We start from the raw sequence: 22,734 nt of genomic DNA, 5'->3' as shown, positions 1-22,734 counted from the left end.
TTTATAAATAGTTTAGAAGGGCAATCCTGACTCCTATGGAGTAAACTGCACATAAACAAAGGGAGGAAGAAAAGAGTGCCACCTTGTAGATTCATCGCTAGGGTTAGTATATTAGAGTCTGTTTCGGTCAGTTAACCAAATAAAAAAAGGATACGGCGTTAGACTTTACAGTCCCTAACGGCGGTGCTGATCTCAGTTTCTTGGTCCTTCAGCCAGGAAGTGCAATGGGGGGCTGGGGGCCAACCATCCTGTGCTTTTGCACACCATTCCTGTTTACCTTCCCCAGATTTCTTTATGATTTTTATTTCTTTAGTGTTATTTCTTTATTTCTTTAGTGGTTTTTAACCAAATAGTAGCTAAAAATTTTCATTTTTTTGTAATATTAAGAAAACTATTAAATGTATGTATTCATCAAAAATAACACATGTATTACTTACTAAACATATTACAAAAGAAACTTCTATAAACACGCAACAAAGCAAATTAATAGCAGACCAAATTATAAAATCGGCGAAAAAGAGTCAAAAGAGCCAAAAAAACTTAGATGGAGGCAGTCATCGAACTATTTAGTAAAAAAAAAAAAAATTTACCTAGATTATTCTTACAAAATTATCGTTTCGATGATTACACAAGATACACTTATATAAAACTACCTAAAATAAATTCAATTTTGATATTCTCCTATATATAAGTAGCATAAAACCGACACAAAATATGATAATTTTTTAGGAGCAGAAAAGGTCATAAGCAGCCTGCAGAAAATGAGAAAATCTTACTTCACAAAGGTTCTCAACAGTCTTTCACCGTCTATGGTATCAATTACTTTTAGTACAAATAATAGAATTTATATAGAAAACTATGGCAAGCTCAGTGTTAAGTCAAACGTTGGTTTTTAAAGTACTAATAGCACTTGACAGAACACGGCTTGAGTTATAGCTATTTTAGAACTTGTATTTCCGGACATTCTGGTCCTTTATGAGCTAAAAATGGCAGAAAGCAGGACTTTAATGTACCGTTATCGTTGATGGGCTATCTCCAATTAGTCATCTTTTAAAATTTTTTCTATAGATATCTTTCGTTGGTTTATCTTCTTTTTCTTCTTTTTTTTGTGAATTTAATTTCTTGTTTGTATTCAATGTTTTTTTTATTTCTCTATAGTTCGTTTGTGTGTGTGTGTGTGTGTTTATTTAATTTTGTTTGTTTATTTAATGTAAAAAAAAATTCTATAGTCATTATTGTTGTTTTTTGTATGTTTTGCATTTTTTGTTTGTATTTCATTGTTTTTACTCCACATTTTAATACAATTATAGGGTTTTTGTGGGTAAGAAATAAATTATTATTATTATTTTATTATGCAAAAAGGACACTAGACATTGCAGGATTCGGTCCAATGAGCCCCTCCAATATTCAACAATTACTGGTTCGATACGATCATCCCTGGAAAAAGAAAAAGAAAAAAGGAGAAGCATCAGTGCTACCCATACAAAAGGGATTGTTGTTAGAAGTGAGAGACAGAAGGTTTCCAGAGCCAATTTAGGACTTTCAACAATGGCGCTTACAATGGGGCACTTTTCATTTCGATCCGTGGTCATTTTTGAGGCGTTTTAATCTCTATACTTTTAAATCCCAAATCAGTTCATTATTGTAATAAATCTTACTATCAAGTTAAATCTGTACTCGGACTTCAAAACATATTCAAAATGCGTTTTAGAAATTTCTATTACTATTGACTGTGGTTCACTCTTTACTAGGTTGCAGCTATTGCTGCAACCATGATGATACTTTTGTAGGATCTCTCGCGCCTAATTTTCTGAAGTATTTCACAGTTCTAAAGTTTAAATTAGCATCCCTTCCATAAGAACTATATATGCTCCGAGGGCCTGACTTACAGCACTTGCCCCCGGCCCTGAGAGGGGGGGGGGTGTTGACCCTGCAGTTTTCCTTATAATATCTTTGAAATATTTAAACAAAATGGTAATCTCAAAGTTCTTATCGGATGAGTTTGAGGAAAAAATATCATTGAGGGGGGAGGGTCTAGTTGCCATCCGATCTCTTTTAATTCATAAAAATTGAACTAGGACTTTCAATTTTAAATCAAATGAGCCCTCTCCGAAATTTTTACGAGCTTCTCTTCCATAACAACGATATATACTCCCAGGGCACAACTTACAACGCCTACTCGGGGCCCTGAAGGATTGTGTCGAACCCGGAGTTTTTGTTATATGATCTTTGAATTATTTTAAAAAGGCTATCTCTAAGTTATGATAAGATGGATTTGAGAAAAATAGAAAAAAAAATGGTAATCTCAAAGTTCTTATCGGATGAGTTTGAGGAAAAATATCATTGAGGGGGGGGGTCTAGTTGCCAACCGATCTCTTTTAATTCATAAAAATTGAACTAGGACTTTCAATTTTAAATCAAATGAGCCCTCTCCGAAATTTTTACGAGCTTCTCTTCCATAACCACGATATATACTCCCAGGGCACAACTTACAACGCCTACTCGGGGCCCTGAAGGAATTGTGTCGAACCCAGAGTTTTTTTTATATGATCTTTGAATTATTTTAAAAAGGCTATCTCTAAGTTATGATAAGATGGATTTGAGAAAAACAGGGCATGGAGAGGGGAGGGGACTAATTGCCCTCCGATCTCTTTTGAATCTTAAAAAGTGAAGCACAACTTTCAATTTCCAGTCAAATGAGCCCCCTTTGGAGTTTATACGAGCATCCTTATCATAAGAACCATAGACGCCCCCTGAACATAACTTGCAAGGCCTACCCCCGGGCCCTGGGGGGTTGTGTCAACACTGGAGTTTTATTATCAAATTTTTGAACTATTTTTCAAAAATGGCTATCTCAAGATTTGCACCGGATGGGTCTGGGGAAAAAGGGCGCGGGGTGGGACTAGTGGCCCTTCTATTTATTTTGAATCTTAAAAAGTGAACTAGCACTTTCAGTTTCCAATCAAATGGGCCCTCTATGAAGTTTATACGAGCATCCTCTTCATAAGAACCATATATACCCCCAGGGCATAACTTGCAACGCCTAACCAAGGGCCTGGGGGGTTGTGTCGACACATGACTTTTTGTTGTCTGATCTTTGAACTGTTTTCAACAAAATGGCTATATCAAAATTTTATCGGATGCATTTGGGAATTGGGGGCTAATTGCCCTCCAATCTCTTTCGATTGTCAAAAAATGATCTAGAACGTTTAATTTCCAACCAAATGAGCTGTCTCTGAATTTTAAACGAGCATCCCTTCCATAAGAACCATATATGCCCCCAGGGCGTAACTTACAGCCCCTTCCCGGGCCCTGGGGAGTGTGTGTCGACACTTGATTTTTTTATCTGACCTTTGAATTATTTTTAAGTAGATCATTATCTCAAAAAAAATTTTCAAATGCGCCTGGGGACCCCCCGGACCCCTTGGCCCTGAACTGTGGTTAACAAAATGGCCATCTTAAAATTTTTATCGGATTGGTTTGAAGAAAATACACGTGGAGGGAGGGACTAGTTGCCCTTGGATCTCTTTGACTAGATTAAACAAGCACTTCCAATTTCGAATCAAACGAGCCCCCTCTGAAGTTTATTCGAGCACGCCTTTCATAAGAACCGAATGTGACCCCAGGGTGTAACTTACAATGCCTGCACCCAGACCCTGGGGGGCTATATTGAAACCTGAGTTTTGTTATCTGACCCTTGAACTATTTTTAACAGAATGGCTATCTAAAAATTTTTTATCGAATACATTTGGGGAAAAAAGGGCGCGGGGAACTAGTTGCCCTCCAATCTCTTTTAACTTTCAAAAACTGAACTAGAACTTCCAATTTCCAATCAAATGAGCCCTCTCTGGGATTTAAACGAGTATCCTTTCCATATGAGCCATATATGCCCCCAGCATGACTTACAACGCCTGCCTTTGGGCCTGGGGGGTGTCAACCCCAAAGTTTTCTTTATATGATCTTTGAATTATTGAATTAAAGGCTATCTCTAAGTTATTATAAGATGGGTTTGAGAAAAATAGGGCACGGAGGGGGTGGACTAGTTGCCCTCCGATCTCTTTTAACTCTTAAAAAGAGAACTAGAACTTTCAGTTTCCAATTAAATGAGCCCTCAATAAAATTTATATGATCATCATCTCCATAGGAACCATATATGCCCCCAGGCTCTGGGGGTTTGTGTCGACAACTGAGTTTTTGCTATGTGATCTTTATCTTTGAACTATTTTCAACAGAATGGCTGAATCAAAACTTTTATCAGATACATTTGTAAAAAAAAAAGTTCTTTTGTAAATTAATTTAAACAAAGAAAAAGAACACAGAAAAGTTGGAAGTAAAATGCTCGCAAATAAATTAACGAATATATTGGTGACAAGCCTTGAAAAACCGTATTATCTTTCCAATTAAACTCTCTTGTCTATTGTTTCAAATAATCGGATTAAAGCCACTGTTTGGATTACCTTACGAGCCAAGCCCAGACACAGAGTCTAATTGATTCTAAGAGACACTGCAATTGGGAAAAATAAAGGGGGAAATTAAGTCACTTCTATTCAGGTAAATAGCTATCTCTAAATTCCAAACCTAGACCTTTCTTTAGGACATCTAATCAACTCCGGAGCTCCCGACTTCTCAATTAGAAAAACTATGTTAGCGTTGTATATCTTATTTTTAACACAACTTTGATCATAATTTAGCCTGACTTTTCTCATTATTCCTTTCCAAATTTAATATATATATATATATACTAGCTGTTGGGGTGGCGCTTCGCGCCACCCCAACACCTAGTTGGCGGGGGCGCTTCGCGCCCCCCCCAAGCCCCCCCGCGCGCGTAAGTCGTTACGCGCCATATTAGTTACGCGCCATATTAGTTACGCGCCATTGTAGTTGTGTCCCTGTGTCCCACCTGTGAATATAGATAGATTTATATATGTGTTTCAAACTACGTAAAAATTGCGAATATACAACATTCTTGGCTTTCCCATTGTCTGTCCATATACAAAGCCGTATGTACTAATAATGACGTCATATGCAAACGTTCTTTTTACAAACAAACAAACATGCATACACACAACTCGTTTTTATATAGATAGATAGATAGATAGATACAATACAAATTAACTACGTAAAACTTGTGAATATACAACAGTCTGTTCCGAAATACAACTAACTTCGTAAAACTTGAGAATATACAACATTCTTCGCTGTCCAATTCTCGCTGCATATAAATAGATTGTCAGGTTTACCGACCCTCGAACATGCAACGTACAATTGTCCATGGGAAAAACAATCAGTATTAAGATCAATACCACATTTTTCTAATGATTGACCTTGAGCTTTGTTAATGGTGATTGCAAATGCTAATCGAATTGGGAATTGCAATCTTTTAAATTGAAAAGGCAGATCTGTTGGAATCATGGGAATGCGAGGAATAAGAACAGCCTCACCCTCAAAAGGCCCTGTCAGGATTGTGGCCTCTATTAGGTTTTCCATTGTTTTTTTTACGGCAAGTCGAGTGCCATTGCAAAGCTTTGGTGGGTTTATGTTACGTAACAATATTATTGGTACGCCTATTTTTAGTTGTAGCACGTGTGGTGGAAACCCTGAAAGATCTATGGAATTTAAAAATTCAGATGGATAATTAACCGCTTCATTTGGTTCCAAAACTGTGTCGACTGACTTGTAAAGGACTGCCTGGTCTTGAATCTTGGTCAAAACAATATTGTTGATTTCGTGGACGTCTATATTCTTGGGTGCGAGAATCGCTCTTTCACTTAGCCATTTATTATTTTTATAATTTTTTAGAATATTCGGAAATATATTTTCAATCAATTCATTTTTGGACGTCACTAAATTACAGAAATCAGCAGGTAGTTGTATACGTCCTGAAATTGAGTCTACTGGGAGCTTTCCGTTTCCCATTGCTAGCAATTGATCTGAAAATGTTTGACCAGAGTCATCGTTTTGCAATCGGACACGCATATTTGTAGTTAATTTTAATGTTTTTACGTGTGCCCATAAATTAGAATTTTTCAGGCAAGCATTCATTTCGTCTGCAGGAGTTGATCTAGGTATTATAGGTAATGTTTGCCTGAAATCTCCTGCAAGCAATATTAATGTGCTGCCAAAGGGTTTCGAATTCCCTCTTAAATCTTTCAAGCATTGATCCAGAGCCTCGAGCGATTTTTTGTGTGCCATTGTGCACTCATCCCAAATAATAAGTTTGCATTGCTGCAATACTTTACCCATCCCAGATGATTTGGAAATATTGCACGTGGGAGTTTCTGTAGAATGCAAGTTCAGAGGCAATTTCAAAGCGGAATGAGCAGTTCTTCCACCAGGCAGCAATGTTGCGGCTATTCCGGACGACGCAATTGCCAACGCTATATCATTTTTAGATCGAATTGATGCCAGAATCAGTTTTATCACAAACGTTTTACCAGTACCTCCTGGCGCATCCAAAAAGAAAATTTCTCCAACGTTGTTATCGACACAATGCATTATCGTATCATAAATGTCTTTTTGTTCCGACGTTAACTTGGAAATGTTATTTTGTACATACGACAATAGATCACTCGTACTGTAACTTTGTTCACGATCCAATTCTACACATGTCGAAACAGCAGCGATACGGTTAGGTGAAGGCATTCCCAAACCCTGAAGAGGTTTGTTTGCCATACTTATGCAAATATCTTCTATAACAACTAAAGTGTAGTTATAAATTTCTGGTGTAAAATCAAAAGTCATGTCTGACGTCTCTAACTGTTTTCGATGAAGTATATCTTCGGACATTTTTGACTTATATTTTTCCCATAACTCTGTAGGAGCTGATGGAGAGCAAGTTGTTAAAATGATGCCAAACAATGCACGAATTTGACTTGGGGTTGACGTTTCGCACGCGTCATTGATGCAGTTATCCCAGTGTTGGTCATTCTCCAATAAATTCAGAGCTTGGCATGCACTACGGTAAGTGTCATGTATAGTACCATTTACAGTCCTCAAATACTCAAAGGATGTCGGACCGGGTACATTCACCAAAAGCAGGCGTAGAAAGAAGCATTCATGTTGATTGGGGTGAACGGTGTAGAGTCTTCCTATCGTGGTATCTTTGAAGATGGTAGGTTGGCCGTCGACTGACTTACCCTGTTTTCGACGTTCAAATACTTTATTTTTAGTATTCCACGTGTAATACGAAGGCACTTCAGTATACAGCAGTTTTTTCGCAAAAGAATCATTTTTGCAAAGCGAAAAAAAAGCTGTTAATGTTGTATCCGGTGGATTCAGGACTCTTTGTTGCACGTTGGTTTCCGTGAAATAAACACGTTGACCATTCTGTAAATGTACCGCTAAGTGAACAACAGCTGGACTACGTTCATGTATCGGAAATGAAAGAATTCGCCAAACAGCTTCATTACTGCTTATGTATCTTCCAGCCTGATATTCTACGATTTCATCGAAATCTTTGATTTCGGACTGCAAGCCAAAAACTGCCATGTCACTGCCTTTGTTGACGTATTTACATATATATTTTATTGCCTTTACGGAGTTACAGTATTCAACGTTTATATGTGCATTAAATGTTTTGGATAATAAAGGGGAATATGGAACAACCCACTGGTTATCTACTTCGATGGTGGTACCGTTACGCTTCTTTATTATTGCTGTTTTACCGCCATCTTCAGTAGATCTTCTTCTATATTGTGGGTAACCATCATTGCCAGTAATTGTTGTGGGTACTAAAAGTCGAGGATATTGCTTTGTGCACCTTCCTTTGGCCATGCATGGTGAATTTTCGTTCAGTGCACCGCAAGGTCCATGTATCATATTTTTTACAATAATATCATGTAACCCCTTATCGACATTTTTATCAGGTATTTCAGCGGAAATCACATCATCAATTTCGTTTGAAGTAATTTTTTTATGTAGCCAGATTAGTATATGTGCGTGTGGCAAACCTCGTTTTTGCCATTCTACTGAGTACATCCAGCATCGCACTGACCCAAACACTTCATGTTTTACAAGGTAGTTTATCAGTGATTTCAACTTTTGCCGGAAGACACGTGCCGTAATGTCATGCCTATGAACCGCCGATTGTCCTTGAAGTAAAAGCTGCAGTATCTCGTCCCAAGATTGATTACATGTAAATGTAATAAATAAATCTGGACGACCATAGAGACGAACATACGCAATAGCATCTTGAGCATATTCATGCATATGACGTGGACTGCCAGCATATGACGAAGGTAAAATTGTTAATCTTCCAACGTTTGTGGTATTACCGTCATTTATAACTGCATCTCGCAAATGAATGTATTGTTCAGAGCGGAGCTTGGTCTGATTCAGGCGGATATATAGCAAACGTTCTGATTCAATTTTTGCATACATATCCACGACAAATTGGTGAAACAATTCACGGCATTTTAAAATATAATTTTCTTCATCCTGCCGAATCATTAGTCTATAGGAATAATAATGCATTGCACTGCATTTCTTATTCATTTCTTTGTTAGTGGCTGGATTCATCAATTTAATATTAAAGTGATAGCCGTCGGCTCCATCCCAAAAAATGATAGGATATTGTAGGGCATCGTAGCATCGATGAGTTTCAGCAATTCTTAACAACTGGGCGTTTCGCTTATGTAGAATAATATCTCGAGGTAAAAACTGATCACCGACCATAACGATTGCCACTTCGTCGATAGTCGGAGCATTGTATCTACGCACATGTTGGCCAGGAGGCGTTTTGTCAGCGGAAATAACAATTTTATGAGTATCAGTAGGCATCAAATCGATGGCTGTTTTGAACAGACGCACTAAATTATTATTTTCGTGGAAAAGATGTTGCAATTGGGAAACGATTGTCCTTTCAACGTTGGGAGAAATTTCGCAACGTGCATTCAATTCAGAATTTCTATCACTGATGAAGTACAATTGTAAAAATTTATGATTCTCGCCTAATAATGGTAGAAGGGACCCTGCTTTATGATAAATTTGCCCTTTTACTTTAAAAGTAGACATAAATTGATCTGGATTTTCGATTTGGGCTCCAAACGACGTCATTTGGAAACATGAGTTGTATTGTCTGATTTTTGACAAAAAACGCTTAGATTCTGACGTAGTTCCAGTAAGGAAAGTCTTCAATGGCTCTGGTGGTGCAGCCAATAGAGGAAGTTTAACTTTTCCTGAGGCGCAACACATTCCCATTGTTTCACCATTGAATTTCAAGGCCTTGCAATAGGGACAAATTTTGGACATTGTCCCGATTTGAACACAGCTACTCAAGCTATAATCATCGACTGGGTTGTACCTGAATGCCAGGCGATAACTTTCAGATTGCTCTGATTCCTCGGCACGCTTTCTTTTCTTACTTTCTCTATCAGCAGCAAGCCTGATTTCCTGCTGGTCTTTTGATTCCTCGGCACGCTTTCTTTTCTTACTTTCTCTATCAGCAGCAAGCCTGATTTCTTGCTGTTCTTGTAATTCCTCGGCCCGCCTTCTTTTTTCACATTCTGTTTTAGCAGCAAGTCTGCTTCTGCGTTGCTCTGGTAGTTCCTCGGCATGCTTTCTTTTTTCACTTTCTCTTTTAGCAGCAAGTCTGCTTTCGCGTTGCTCTGGTAGTTCCTCGGCATGCTTTCTTTTTTCACATTCTCTTTTAGCAGCAAGTCTGCTTCTGCGTTGCTCTGGTAGTTCCTCGGCATGCTTTCTTTTTTCACATTCTCTTTTAGCAGCAAGTCTGCTTCTGCGTTGCTCTGGTAGTTCCTCGGCATGCTTTCTTTTTTCACTTTCTCTTTTAGCAGCAAGTCTGCTTTCGCGTTGCTCTGGTAGTTCCTCGGCATGCTTTCTTTTTTCACATTCTCTTTTAGCAGCAAGTCTGCTTCTGCGTTGCTCTGGTAGTTCCTCGGCATGCTTTCTTTTTTCACATTCTCTTTTAGCAGCAAGTCTGCTTCTGCGTTGTTCTGGTAGTTCCTCGGCATGCTTTCTTTTTTCACTTTCTCTTTTAGCAGCAAGTCTGCTTTCGCGTTGCTCTGGTAGTTCCTCGGCACGCTTTCTTTTCTGACTTTCTCTATCACCAGCAAGTTTTCTGGCATAGACTCTTTGAGCATCTTCATCAGTCATTATAAACTTAAGCATTAATAGAATTCTACACGAACATCCGTCTTATATAACTTGAATGACGTCACGCCTTCAAAGCAAAAATGATGCCTTCAAAGCAAAAATGATGGCAGCTAATTTCATGACGTCAGCCGAAACATGACGGCGAACATATGTCTTATATAACTTGAATGACGTCACCTTCAAAGCAAAAATGACGGCAACTAATTTCATGACGTCAGCCGAAACATGACGTCACCTGACACATCCATCCACACATCCATCCACACATCCACAGACAGACAACTTATTTTTATATATATAGATAGATAGATATATATATATATATATATCAAACAGTTCGTGGTAACGAACTGTAGTAAGGAGCGATCCGGCTCAATAGTAACCAAAACTCTAAAAAATTGAATTTTGATATAAATAGCTACATCAAAAGAATCGCATTTTAATGCTGATTTTAAATATATAAGTTTCATCAAGTTTAGTCTTAGCCATCAAAAGTTACGAGCCTGAGAAAATTTGCCTTATTTAGGAAAATAGGGGGAAACACCCCTTAAAAGTAGTAGGATCTTAACGAAAATGACACCATCAGATTCAGCGTATCAGAGAACCCTACTGTAGAAGTTTCAAGCTCCTATCTACAAAAATGTGGAATTTTGCATTTTTTGCCAGAAGACATTTGGATTTTACATTTTTTTCCCAGGGGTCGTCGTATCGACCAAGTGGTCCTAGAATGTCGCAAGAGGGCTCATTCTAACGGAAATGAAAAGTTCTAGTGCCCTTTTTAAGTGACCAAAAAAATTGGAGGGCACCTAGGCCCCCTCCCACGCTCATTTTTTTCCCAAAGTCAACGGATCAAAATTTTGAGATAGCCATTTTGTTTGGCATAGTCGAAAATCTTAATAACTATGTTTTTGGGGATGACTTACTCCCCCACAGTCCCTGGGGGAGGGGTTGCAAGTTACAAACTTCAACCAGTGTTTACATATAATAATGGTTATTGGGAAGTGTACAGACGTTTTCAGGGGGATTTTTTTTGGTTTTGGGGGTAGGGTTGAGGGAGGGGGCTATGTGGGAGGATCTTTCCTTGGAGAAATATGCCATGGGGGAAAAAAATTCAATGAAAAGGGCGCAGGATTTTCTAGCATTGCTATAAAAAGAAACAATGAAAAAATAAACATGAAAACGTTTTTTCAAATGAAAGTAAGGAATAGCATTGAAATTTAAAACAAACAGAGATTATTACGCATATGAAGGGTTCTAAAAATACTTTAGCATAAAGAGCGAAGTATTTAGGAGGAGATAAATACCTCGCTCTTTATGCTAGAATATTTTTAGTGATTTCAACTATTTATTCTACGGCCTATTTGATTCAGGGGTCATTCTTAAAGAATTGGAACAAAACTTACGATTTAGTGTAAAGAGCGAGGTATTAACGAGGGAACAAACCCCCTCGTACACATAATAAAAATATAAGAATATAAAAGTTTGTTACGTAAGTTAATTCTTAAGTTACGTATATTTTTTACTAATAAAAACGTTCGTTGAATATTAAAAGTTCTAGTAGCCTTTTTAAGTAACCGAAAAATTGGAGGGCAGCTAGGCCTCCTTCCCCACCCCTTATTTCTCAAAATCGTCTGATCAAAACTAAGAGAAAGCCATTTAGCCAAAAAAAAATTAATATACTAATTTCATTTCAATAATTTATATGCGGAGAGCCAAAATCAAACATGCATTAATTCAAAAACGTTCAGAAATTAAATAAAAAAAACTAGTTTTTTTAACTGAAAGTAAGGAGCGACATTAAAACTTAAAACGAACAGAAATTACTCCGTATATGAAATGGGTTGTCCACTCCGCAGTCCCACGCTCTTTACGCTAAAGTTTTTAGTTGTTTTAAAAAGTAGAATTGTGGCAAAGAGTCAAACTTTAGCGTAAAGAGCGTGGGACTGCGGAGTGGACAAACCCATTTCATATACGGAGTAATTTCTGTTCGTTTTAAGTTTTAATGTCGCTCCTTACTTTCAGTTAAAAAAACTAGTTTTTTTTTATTTAATATATATATATATATATATCTCAGTATATCCTTGTTTATTAGTGGTCAGGTTTACAAAGCCACCTATCGCACCCACTTAGCTCCTTCTGCACAACTATTATTAGGTTAACAGTATTTCATGATTTTTAAGAGAGGAACATTAGGGCTTCAATGTGTATTAAAAATATTGATGTATGTATTATTGTGTATTAATGGAGGGGTTGTCCCCTCCTCGACGCCTCGCTCTTTACGCTAAAGTTCGACTCTTCCTCACGACTCTACTTTTTAAAACAATAAAAAAAACTTTATCGTAAAGAGCGAGGTGTCGAGAAGGGGACAACCCTTTCCATATATAGAATAACTTTTATGATTTTAGTTTTAATTCCGCTCCTTACTTTCAGATGAAAAAACTTGTTTTTTTTATTTAATTTCTGAACGCTTTTGAATTAAAGTATGATTTGATTTTGGCTCACCGTACATGAATAATTAAAACAAAATGTTTATATTATTTTTTTTTTGGCTAAATGGCTTTTTCATAGTTTAAATCGGAAGATTTTGATAGAAAAAGGGGGTGGGGGAGGAGGCCTAGTTGCCCTTTAATTTTTGGTTACTTAAAAAGGCAACTAGAACTTTTTTTATTTTTTTACGAACGTTTTATAAGTAATAGATATACGTAACTTACATAACGAACTTCTATATTTGTATATTTTTATTACATACATTAGAGGGTTCACCCCATCGTCAATACCATACTCTTTACGCTAAAGCTTGAATTTTATCCCAACTCTTTAAGAATGACCCCTGAATCACAAAGGCCGTAGAATAAATTGTCGAAATTGCTAAGAATACTTTAGCGTAAAGAGCGAAGTGTTGAGGAGGAGACAAGACGAGCCCTCTTATATACGTAATAATTTCTGTTCGTTTTAAATTTTAAAGCTGTTCCATACTTCCAGTTGAAAAAAAAAAAAATTATTTTCTTTTTTTTATTTAAATAATGCTAGAAAATCCTGCGCCGGAAATTCTCTTCCCTCAAGATAAATTTCTCCGTGGAAAGATCCTCCCACATAACCCAAGTAACGTAAAGATGGATTTTCACAAAGGACAGAAACATCCCTAAAAATTAAGAAATCTAAAGAAAAATAGCATCACTAGATTCGGCATATCAGAAAACATAATTAAAAAAGTTTCATGGTCCTATCCATAAAGATATGGAATTTTGTATCTTCTGTCATGCATGTTTGTTTCTTTTTTTCCCCTGGGTGATCGTTTTGAGCCATTAGCCCTAGAAGTTTGGGAGAGGCTCTTTCAAACTGAAATTAAGATTTTCAATGCCCTTTTTAAGTGAACAAAAATATTGGAGGGCCACTAGCCCTCTACCTACGCCCTTTTTTTCCAAAACCACCCAATCAAAATTTTTAAGTATAGCTCAGGGAATAAAATGACCCCCAAAGACCCTGGAGAAAGGGCATTAATTTGTCCTTTGTTTACATGCAGTATTTATTGCTGGGGAACATGCATATGCTTTTCTGAGGGGGGATTTTCTATGGGGGGAGAATTGTTTGTGGAAAGGAAGGTTTATGGGGGGAATTTTTCAGAATTTACATGTTGAATTCTTTTTATTTGTCTTGCTTTCTCTTTGCCGATTCAGGTTTACATGTGGGGATGCTTCAACAGAGTTGGCTGGGGGAAACTTTACTGTGGGGGAGGAAATTTTCCTGTGGAGGCCATTTTCCGTGGGAAAAACTCTCCAATTGCGAATTTTCAGCTGGAGAAACTTGCCAATGGGAGATATTTCTAGGGAAAATTTTCGAGGGAGAAGGGGTTGGAGGATTTCCGATATGGTTTAAAAAACACAAAAATTATGAATACAAAAATTGTTTTTTTTTTAAATGAAAGTAAGAAAATTTCCTGGGGGGATTGTCCAGACGAAATTTTCTGTGGGAAAATGTCTAGAAGAAATTTTCCTGAGAGGAATTTTCCGTGGAGGATTTTACGCGGCAGGAATTTTCCGTGGGGTGTTTCCAAGCAGGGGGAGGAGGATTTCCCGGAATTATTTCAAAAACAATCGGAAAAAAACGAAACAAGTTTTTCGACTGATAAAAAGGATTAATGTCAAAACTCAGAAACGAAAAGAAATTATTCCGCAGTTGAGGCTGACCCCATCTCAGTCTCTCGCCTTTTACGCTAAAGTTTGACTTTTTGCCCCAATTCTTCAAGAACGAATCCTGAAACACAAGGGCTCTTTAATTGGAATAAGAAGCTTTTTTAAAGTACTAACAAACACCAAACTGGATAGTAAATAAAAAGGATCAAAAGCGTTAGCAATATATAGGGCCATACTTTTATTGAATATATCAAATGCTAGTAAGATATCAGTTGCATTATAATTTTCAACGATGAAAGCACTTCGACTTTCTTCAATTTTGAGTGCTTCAAGGGCATACAGGTTAAATTTAAATTAGGCCTTAGAGTAAGAAAAAATGATTTTTCTGGCCCCAGTTTTTATGCAGTTTCTTAGTTTTTTGGCACTTTTCTCCTTGGGAAATGATTAGCTTTTTCATGAAGTGTTCACAAAATATGGAACATTGTAGGAAATACTATCCGTCTATAGGAGAGTTAAACTAATGACCAAAAAACACCATCACGGAAATTTTTCGGACCCTGTGAAGTAAAATGTGTTGTACATTCCACTATTTTGTTAATTTGTAAGCTAATACTGTGGAGTTTAATAGACAACTTGATTTTTTATTTATTTTATTTTTTTGCAGTTTCAATTAAAGAAAAGAACTGAATGTGGAACTTCTCAATTTTTGTAAATTGTTTTTTCGTTGAATTTCAAAGCGATTTCTAATATCATGTTTTTCGTAATGTCTAATGTTTTTTCGTTGAATTTCAAAGCGATTTCTAATGTCATACTAAAATGCATTTTCCCTCGTAACATTATGATAAATTAATATTTCGCTTGCTTAATTCAAGCTATTGTTTCTTAGAACTACCACTGCTAATTCTACTTTTTTCTTAGAAATCCTTTCTTTATGACAGAAACACCTTCTTTTCAAACGTATTCAATATCAAAGATTCATTTCTTTGCTATTGAAGGGCTTCTCACAGTGGCTTTAACCGAACTTGATATACAAGAAAGCCTCAAATACTCCGTTTCCTATCGTATGGTATCCCACGAAATTCTAAGCCAAGATGTGGAATCTCAATCAGCGATATCTGATTCCTTAATTCGAAACCTTAAGAGTATTATAAGAAACATTCACAAATAAAACGAAAATATATTAATAACGACTAAGATTTCTGAAGATGGGAATGAAAAATAAAAAACTTGCCATTATCAAACATGTCTTGAAGCCTTTATAAAAAAAAACAGAAAAACTAACCGAAATAAAATCTATGAAGAAAAATACTACAAACCCTGTAAAATAAAAACGGAAGAAAAGAAAATTTCCTTTCGTTTTTCTTTTTTTAATTGCTAATGATACAATAATGCGAATATTTGGTTCCAGTTACCTCTCAGCTGTTTTAAGCGTCTGAGTAATAAGGAAACAGGCAGCTTTTTTTTTTAACTTGTTCAAAATGTCCTTGTGTGTGTCGCTGAATTTACTACAAATCCTATTTTTAACCCTACTAGTCTGACTCTCAGATAATTTTTAGAATTTGTTCACAATCAAACATGCTTAGATTTTTACATGTTCAACCTTGTCGGAATTATTTGTTTTTTTAAAGTCAAAGTATAAACACCTGTCAAGATTATTCATAAAAAAGCCCTGTTTTATTGTCGCAAAAGAAAGAAAATCAGATGTCCGAAACCAAAAAAGAATATTTATTTCTCTTTTTTTTTTTCAGATGAATCAGACCTTTCTTGAACTTTGAGTAACAAACACCATTGTTAAAAGTCTTTGAACTTCGTGAGTTTAGATAACGAATTTTGATGAGATGCCTTTGAGGAGATTGCAGCTGAAAAGGGAGTGGGAGAGGTACTGGTTGTTCTTCGGCCTTTTTCAACATTCCTCAACATACCTTGAAAGTTTAAATTTAGTTTCCTCAGCTGAATTCGACATATTACAGATACGACTTCTTGTAAAAATGGATGCACATTGTATCTTGTGATTTAGTTGTCCCTAAACATTTCACGCCCGATGTGGTGGCTGATGCTATCAGCCGTTCTTTAGATATTACTGGCATTTCTTTTCACAGTCAATAAGGGAAAAGGTGGTTTTTCTTGTGTTTGGCCTTCTTATTGACATTTCTCTAAAGTCTGATCTTAATACTCCAGCCTTTTTCAGAAAAATATAGAAATGATATCATTTTCCCTTGCTGATAGATGTTTTATCATCCTAACATCAATTTTGGGAGAAAACTAAGGTAGATATTCATAGAACTTTAGGGATGACCGAGATTTCTGGGTTGATTCATGACTGTCAATATTGACTGGACTTGTATGCAAAAGGAGGGGGGGGGACTAAATTTGCTTGGAATCACAGGTGAACCAGCGACCTAAGCCTGATTTAATTGATGCATTTTGAGAAAATACGTCGTATGTGTGTGTGTGGGAGGGTAGCTTCCCTCCAATACCTATGATTCTTAAAAGGGGCACTATTGCTTCTCAGTACCAATCAAATGAGCCCCGCTAAAAAATTCATATGACCATGCTTTCTATAAGAAAAACCTTATATGTCCCTAAGGTTATAATTTACGACCATTGCCCTGAGGGCTATGGTTTTTTTTATCCTCAAAGATATAATTTCTGGACCTTTCAACTACGTTGAACAAAATGGCTATTTGCCACCTGCCAAGATTGTTCTTTTCTTAGGAAGTGCTATTGTGCTACCTATGAAAGGAGTATTTAAAAGGGAGATTATAAGCCTCTAGTCAAGAGTTTTTGACCATGGAGTTAAAATGATAACCTTGTTCTGCTTCCCACCCCTTCGACTCCAGACATGAAAATAAATATAAGACGAGGGTAGAAGTTAGATGTAAATTTAAGTAATAGCTTATAAATGAGACGTTAAATATCTGTCTACGATCGAACTAGTAATAAATAACGAAATTCATGCAAAAACATTAATAAACGTGATTTTCCTCGGTTTTCAGGACTGGGGACTCAAAATCTCTGGCTTAGGGCCTTAGGTCATGACAAATAAATCGGATATCTTATGATTATTCTTCCACAGCATTTGGGCTTTATTTGAGTTCTGAGTTCTGAGTTTTTTTTTTACAATAAAATTCATAAACAAAAAATTACTTCAAGACAATCTCCCCCATAAGACTCCATGCCCGGGAAAGAACAGGGGAGAAAAAAATACCAACTCAAAAAAGAAAAATGTAAACAATATCCAAAAACAAAACAGAGTCGCCCACCTTAATAATCCCCAAAAATGACAAGCTAGGCAGAGGGTAGCATATGATTTCACCAACTCAATTAAATATCCAACTCGATCCAAATTAGATTAAATAAAAAAAAAACTATTTTTTTTAGCTGAAAGTAAGGAGCGACATTAAAACTTAAAACGAACAGAAATTAATCCGTATATGAAATGAGTTGTCCCCTCCGCAATCCCTCGCTCTTTACGCTAAAGCTTTTAATTGTTTTAAAAAGTAGAATTGTGGCAAAGAATCAAACTTTAGCGTAAAGAGCGAGGGATTGCGGAGGGGACAACTCATTTCATATACGGATTAATTTCTGTTCGTTTTAAGTTTTAATGTCGCTCCTTACTTTCAGCTAAAAAAAATAGTTTTTTTTTTATTTAATTTCTGAACGTTTTTGAATTAATGCATGTTTGGTTTTGGCTCTCCGCACATAAATTATCAAAATGCAATTTGCATATTAATTCTTTTTTTGGCTAAATGGTTTTCTCTTAGTTTTGATCAGACGATATTGAGAAATAAGGGGTGGAGAAGGAGGCCTAGTTGCCCTCCAATTTTTCGGTTACTTAAAAAGGCAACTAGAACTTTTAGTTTTTAACGAACGTTTTTATTAGTAAAAAATATACGTAACTTAAGAATTAACTTACGTAACAAACTTTCATAATCTTATATTTTTATTATGTATACGAGGGGGTTTGTACCGTCCTTAATACCTCGCTCTTTACACTAAATCCTAAGTTTTGTCCCAATTCTTTAAGAATGACCCCTGAATCAGAAATGCCGTAGAATAAATAGTTGAAATTACTAAAAATACTTTAGCATAAAGAGCAAGGTATTTATCTCCTCCTAAATACCTCGCTCTTTATGCTAAAGTATTTTTAGAACCCCTCATATGCGTAATAATCTCTGTTCGTTTTAAGTTTCAATGCTACTTCTTCCTTTCATTTGAAAAAACGTTTCCATGTTTATTTTTCATTATTTTCTTATAGTAATGCTAGAGAATCCTGCGCCCTTGTCATTGAATTTTTCTTCCCCCATGACAGATTCCTCCAAGGAAAGATCCTCCAACATAGCCCCCTCTCCTCAGCCCCACCCCCAAACAAAATAAAATCCCCCTGAAAACGTCTGTACACTTCCCAATAACCATTACTATATGTAAACACTGGTCAAAGTTTGTAACTTCCAGCCCCTCCCCCAGGGATTGTGGGGGAGTAAGTCATCCCCAAAGACATAGTTATTATAGTTTTCAACTATGCTGAACAAAATGGATATCTCAAAATTTTGATCCGTTGAATTTGGGAAAAAAATGAGCGAGGGAGGGGGCCTAGATGGCCTCCGATTTTTTTGGTCACTTAAAAAGGGCACTAGAACTTTTCATTTCCGTTAGAATGAGCCCTCTTGCGACATTCTAGGACCACTTGGTCGATACGATGACCCCTGGGGAAAAGAAAAAAAAAAAAAAAAAAAAAAAACAAACAAATAAACACGCACCCGTGATTTGTCTTCTGGCAAAAAATACAAAATTCCATATTTTTGTAGTTAGGAGCTTGAAACTTCTACAGTAGGGTTCTCTGATACGCTGAATCTGATGGTGTCATTTTCGTTAAGATCCTACGACTTTTAGGGGGTGTTTCCCCCTATTTTCCCAAATAAGGCAAATTTTCTCAGGCTCGTAACTTTTGATGGGTAAGACTAAACTTGATGAAACTTATATATTTAAAATCAGCATTAAAATGCGATTCTTTTGATGTAGCTATTGATATCAAAATTCAATTTTTTAGAGTTTTGGTTACTATTGAGCCGGGTCGCTCCTTACTACAGTTCGTTACCACGAACTGTTTGATAAATATTGATGTTTTCTAGCATAGAATATGTGAGTTTTCAAGTTTTACTTATAAGTTACCGAGTCAAGAGTTTGATTTTCAATCAGCTACTAGTTTTGAGCTCGAATACTATCATGTCAGAATTAGAATCTTAGGCCAATTTGGCGTAGGGAAAAAAAGTAACAACTCTAATAGTCTACTACAGTCTTGTAAGTATAACCACCTTGTCGCAATCAATACGTAATTTTGTCATGATATAGCCCATAAGGTTGACATGGTATTCGCATAATGGTAAGAAAACCATATTATTAATCTTATCTTAAATTTAAAACTGGCAGGATCAACCCAGGACATTAGGGCGAACGAAAATACTGTGATTAATACTAATAGTAAAGACAGCAATTTTTGTTTGTTTACTTTCGATATGTTTAGCTTAGATATAGGGCCGAAATATTCAAATAGGTTTTGTTCGTTTACTCTATTTACTTTATGTGTTGAGTTTAGTTTCATTTTCAGTAAATAATTTAAATAAAATCAATGAAAACTGGTTAAAGAAGCACTTCCACCTAATTTAGAAAATATTTAAAAGCCCACATAAGTAACTAACCGAAGTACAATAATAAGGAAAACGGAAAGACATACGTCCCAACTTCTTCATATTTGTATAGTAATCACTGAAAAGTTCAATTCTTTAATGATTAAAAAATCAATTTTAATGATTAAAAATCATTGAAAAGTTCGATTTTGTTAACGATTAAGAAATTTCACGATCTAAACAAAAGTTGCATTAGTGTAGTTAATTTTAATTGTAGCTTTACAAAGTATTAAAAAACAGGTTCACAAAAAAATAACAATCTTGTGATTTATTTATTTACTCCGAATTTGAAACCAGAGTGTATCAGTATATAAGTATATAAGCCATTAACAATTGATCCGAGTTTGATCCCAAGTGTAAAAATTATACATACTTGTTTTACTTCTGGGTTCTCTCGGACCATCTACAGTAACTTTGATAGCTTTTGTGTACGTTGCAACTTGTGGTGGAGTTGTCCCAATAGTAATTGTAAGACTGAAGCTTTTACCTAAAATCACGGAAGCTGCTGTCAACTAATACATTTTGTAAATACCATACCCAGAACTTTTTCACTGGAGAATAAAAGTAAAATAAGGTCTTTGTGTAAAAATAGGTACTACACTCTTTGTGCAATTTGAAGTGGGTGAATACGTAGCTGTATATAAAGAATGTTAAAATCCTGAAATTTTTTTAAGTATGTCTGTTTAACTTTTTCACTGGAGAATAAAAGTAAAATAAGGTCTTTGTGTAAAAATAGGTACTACATTCTTATAAATGTTTACACAATTTCACACTTAATGTGCAATTTGAAGTGGGTGAATACGTAGCTGTATATAAAGAATGTTAAAATCTTGAAATTTTTTTAAGTATGTCTGTTTAACTTTTTCACTGGAGAATAAAAGTAAAATAAGGTCTTTGTGTAAAAATAGGTACTACATTCTTATAAATGTTTACACAATTTCACACTTAATGTGCAATTTGAAGTGGGTGAATACGTAGCTGTATATAAAGAATGTTAAAATCCTGAAATTTTTTAAAGTATGTCTCGGTACAACACTAAAACGCAAAAGTAATACCAAAAATGCAAAGAAAATTGTCAGATTCCCATTTTTCACTGTGACTGTCACTTTTGGTGGCGGCTTAATTTAGTTTCTTCCTAATTTCTAAATTAATAGTGTCAGGCAATTTAAGCATCTGGTATGCCACTAGTCATCATGAGATTGCAATAGCTGTTGAATCTTCTTTTGGAGGAGTTGACTTGCTCCTTTTAATCCCATTAGTCTTTCAATCGTTCTAAAAAGAAGAAGAAAGAAAAAATGCTCTCAATTGTCACAAAAAACTGACTGCTCCCGAAATGAAGCTGAAATCATAGACATCCCAGTTAGACACTTGCACAATGCAATGAACTTGCACAATTCCTAGGGCAACTAAACACGACAGAACGAACTTTTTTGTAAGTTCCTAACCTTTTAGAAAAAACACTCTTTAAATCATCAATTGTTTAACATCAGAGGCACGTGTGTGGAGGAGGGGGCATAGAAATTTTGCTACACAGGACAACACAATTTTAAACGGTATTTTGGCAAGAAAAGAGTTGGGTCAATTTAAATTTGGCTATCCAAGCAGTTATATTTTTGTCTTCCCTGTATGAAACCATGAAGGTTGACACTAACAGAGAATCGTCAAGCTATCCCACTGGAATTTAAGCATTTTTTTCTAAGCATCCAGGCTTTTGGGTAGCCAATCTTCGTGGTTTCTTTATTTTATTTTAAAAGGAAAAAATGATGTTCCAGACTGTTTGATACGAACGAAATTCCGACTGCAGATATAGGAATTAAAAGCTATAGTATGATTAGTATCAGACGAAATCCATTGGTCTTCCACTGAATAAAGTCTGCATACTAAGAAAACAGTTGCCAGAGGACAGGGAGGCTTACATAAAGTTTGACACAAGGTGGCAAGCCTGCAACAAATTTTACTAGAAGGAAAGATGAAGGTTTGAAGATACATTTTTCGAGGCCGTCAATCCTCAACAAGTGCCGTATTTTTTAACCATCAACAAGCGCTGAGTTTTTCATTTCTAAATATTACGATTTTTCGCACCTTTTGAATAAGAATTCAATATGGGGGGAGAGTCAATTTTCAGCCTCCCCCTGCCCCCGCTGTCCTTTCTTGCCAGTACCCACATTGAAGAAAATATTTATTTGCTTGAAAGACAGATATTCATATGGCTAAGTTTACAAGAGATGCTCCTAACTCGTCCAAGGATATGTTTGAATGCTGTCAGCATATTGACTTTTTGTCTATTTAATAGTCTTTTTCTTAATACTATCAGAGGCGACACTATAGCGTTGCCTATAGTAAAAACCATAAGGCTATGATGTTTTCTTATTTATTCATCCCCCCCAGAGACACTTCATATGGAAGTGCACTTCATATAAACTTCATAGAGGGCTCATTCGATTAAAAATTGGAAGTTCTAGTGCCCTTTTTAAGAGTCAAAAGCGATCGAAGGGCAAATAGCCCCCAATGACCTTTTCTTTCCAAATGTATATGATAGAAATTTTGGGATAGCCATTTTGTGAAAAATATTTTAAATCTCAGATAACAAAGGTTCTATAGCCGACAAAATCCCCCTGAGCTAAGGAGCAAGTGTTGTAGGTTATGCCTTGAGGGAAAACACGGTTTCTATGGAAGATATAGTGGTAAAACTTCAGAGAGCGATCATTCAATTGGAAGCCAGAAGTTCTAGTGTCCTTTTTAAGAGTCAAAACTGAATGGAGGGCAAATAATCCCCCTCCCCAAGTCTTTTCCCCCAGATGCGT

At 36.1% G+C, this 22,734-nt stretch overlaps 1 protein-coding gene across 1 annotated transcript in view; it reads right to left on the bottom strand.

Annotated features, from left to right (window-relative positions):
- LOC136026440 (runt-related transcription factor 1-like) overlaps nucleotides 1–22,734 on the bottom strand; it is a 70,211-nt gene that overhangs the window by 14,829 nt on the left and 32,648 nt on the right. The window contains exon 2 of the mRNA XM_065703035.1: nucleotides 20,304–20,417. Coding sequence (XP_065559107.1) covers nucleotides 20,304–20,417 — 114 coding nt within the window. The remainder of the gene's footprint in view (nucleotides 1–20,303; nucleotides 20,418–22,734) is intronic.

Source organism: Artemia franciscana, chromosome 4 (assembly GCF_032884065.1).
Source record: "Artemia franciscana chromosome 4, ASM3288406v1, whole genome shotgun sequence".
Taxonomy (NCBI): domain Eukaryota; kingdom Metazoa; phylum Arthropoda; class Branchiopoda; order Anostraca; family Artemiidae; genus Artemia; species Artemia franciscana.
This window is presented reverse-complemented; position numbering and strand designations above follow the sequence as displayed.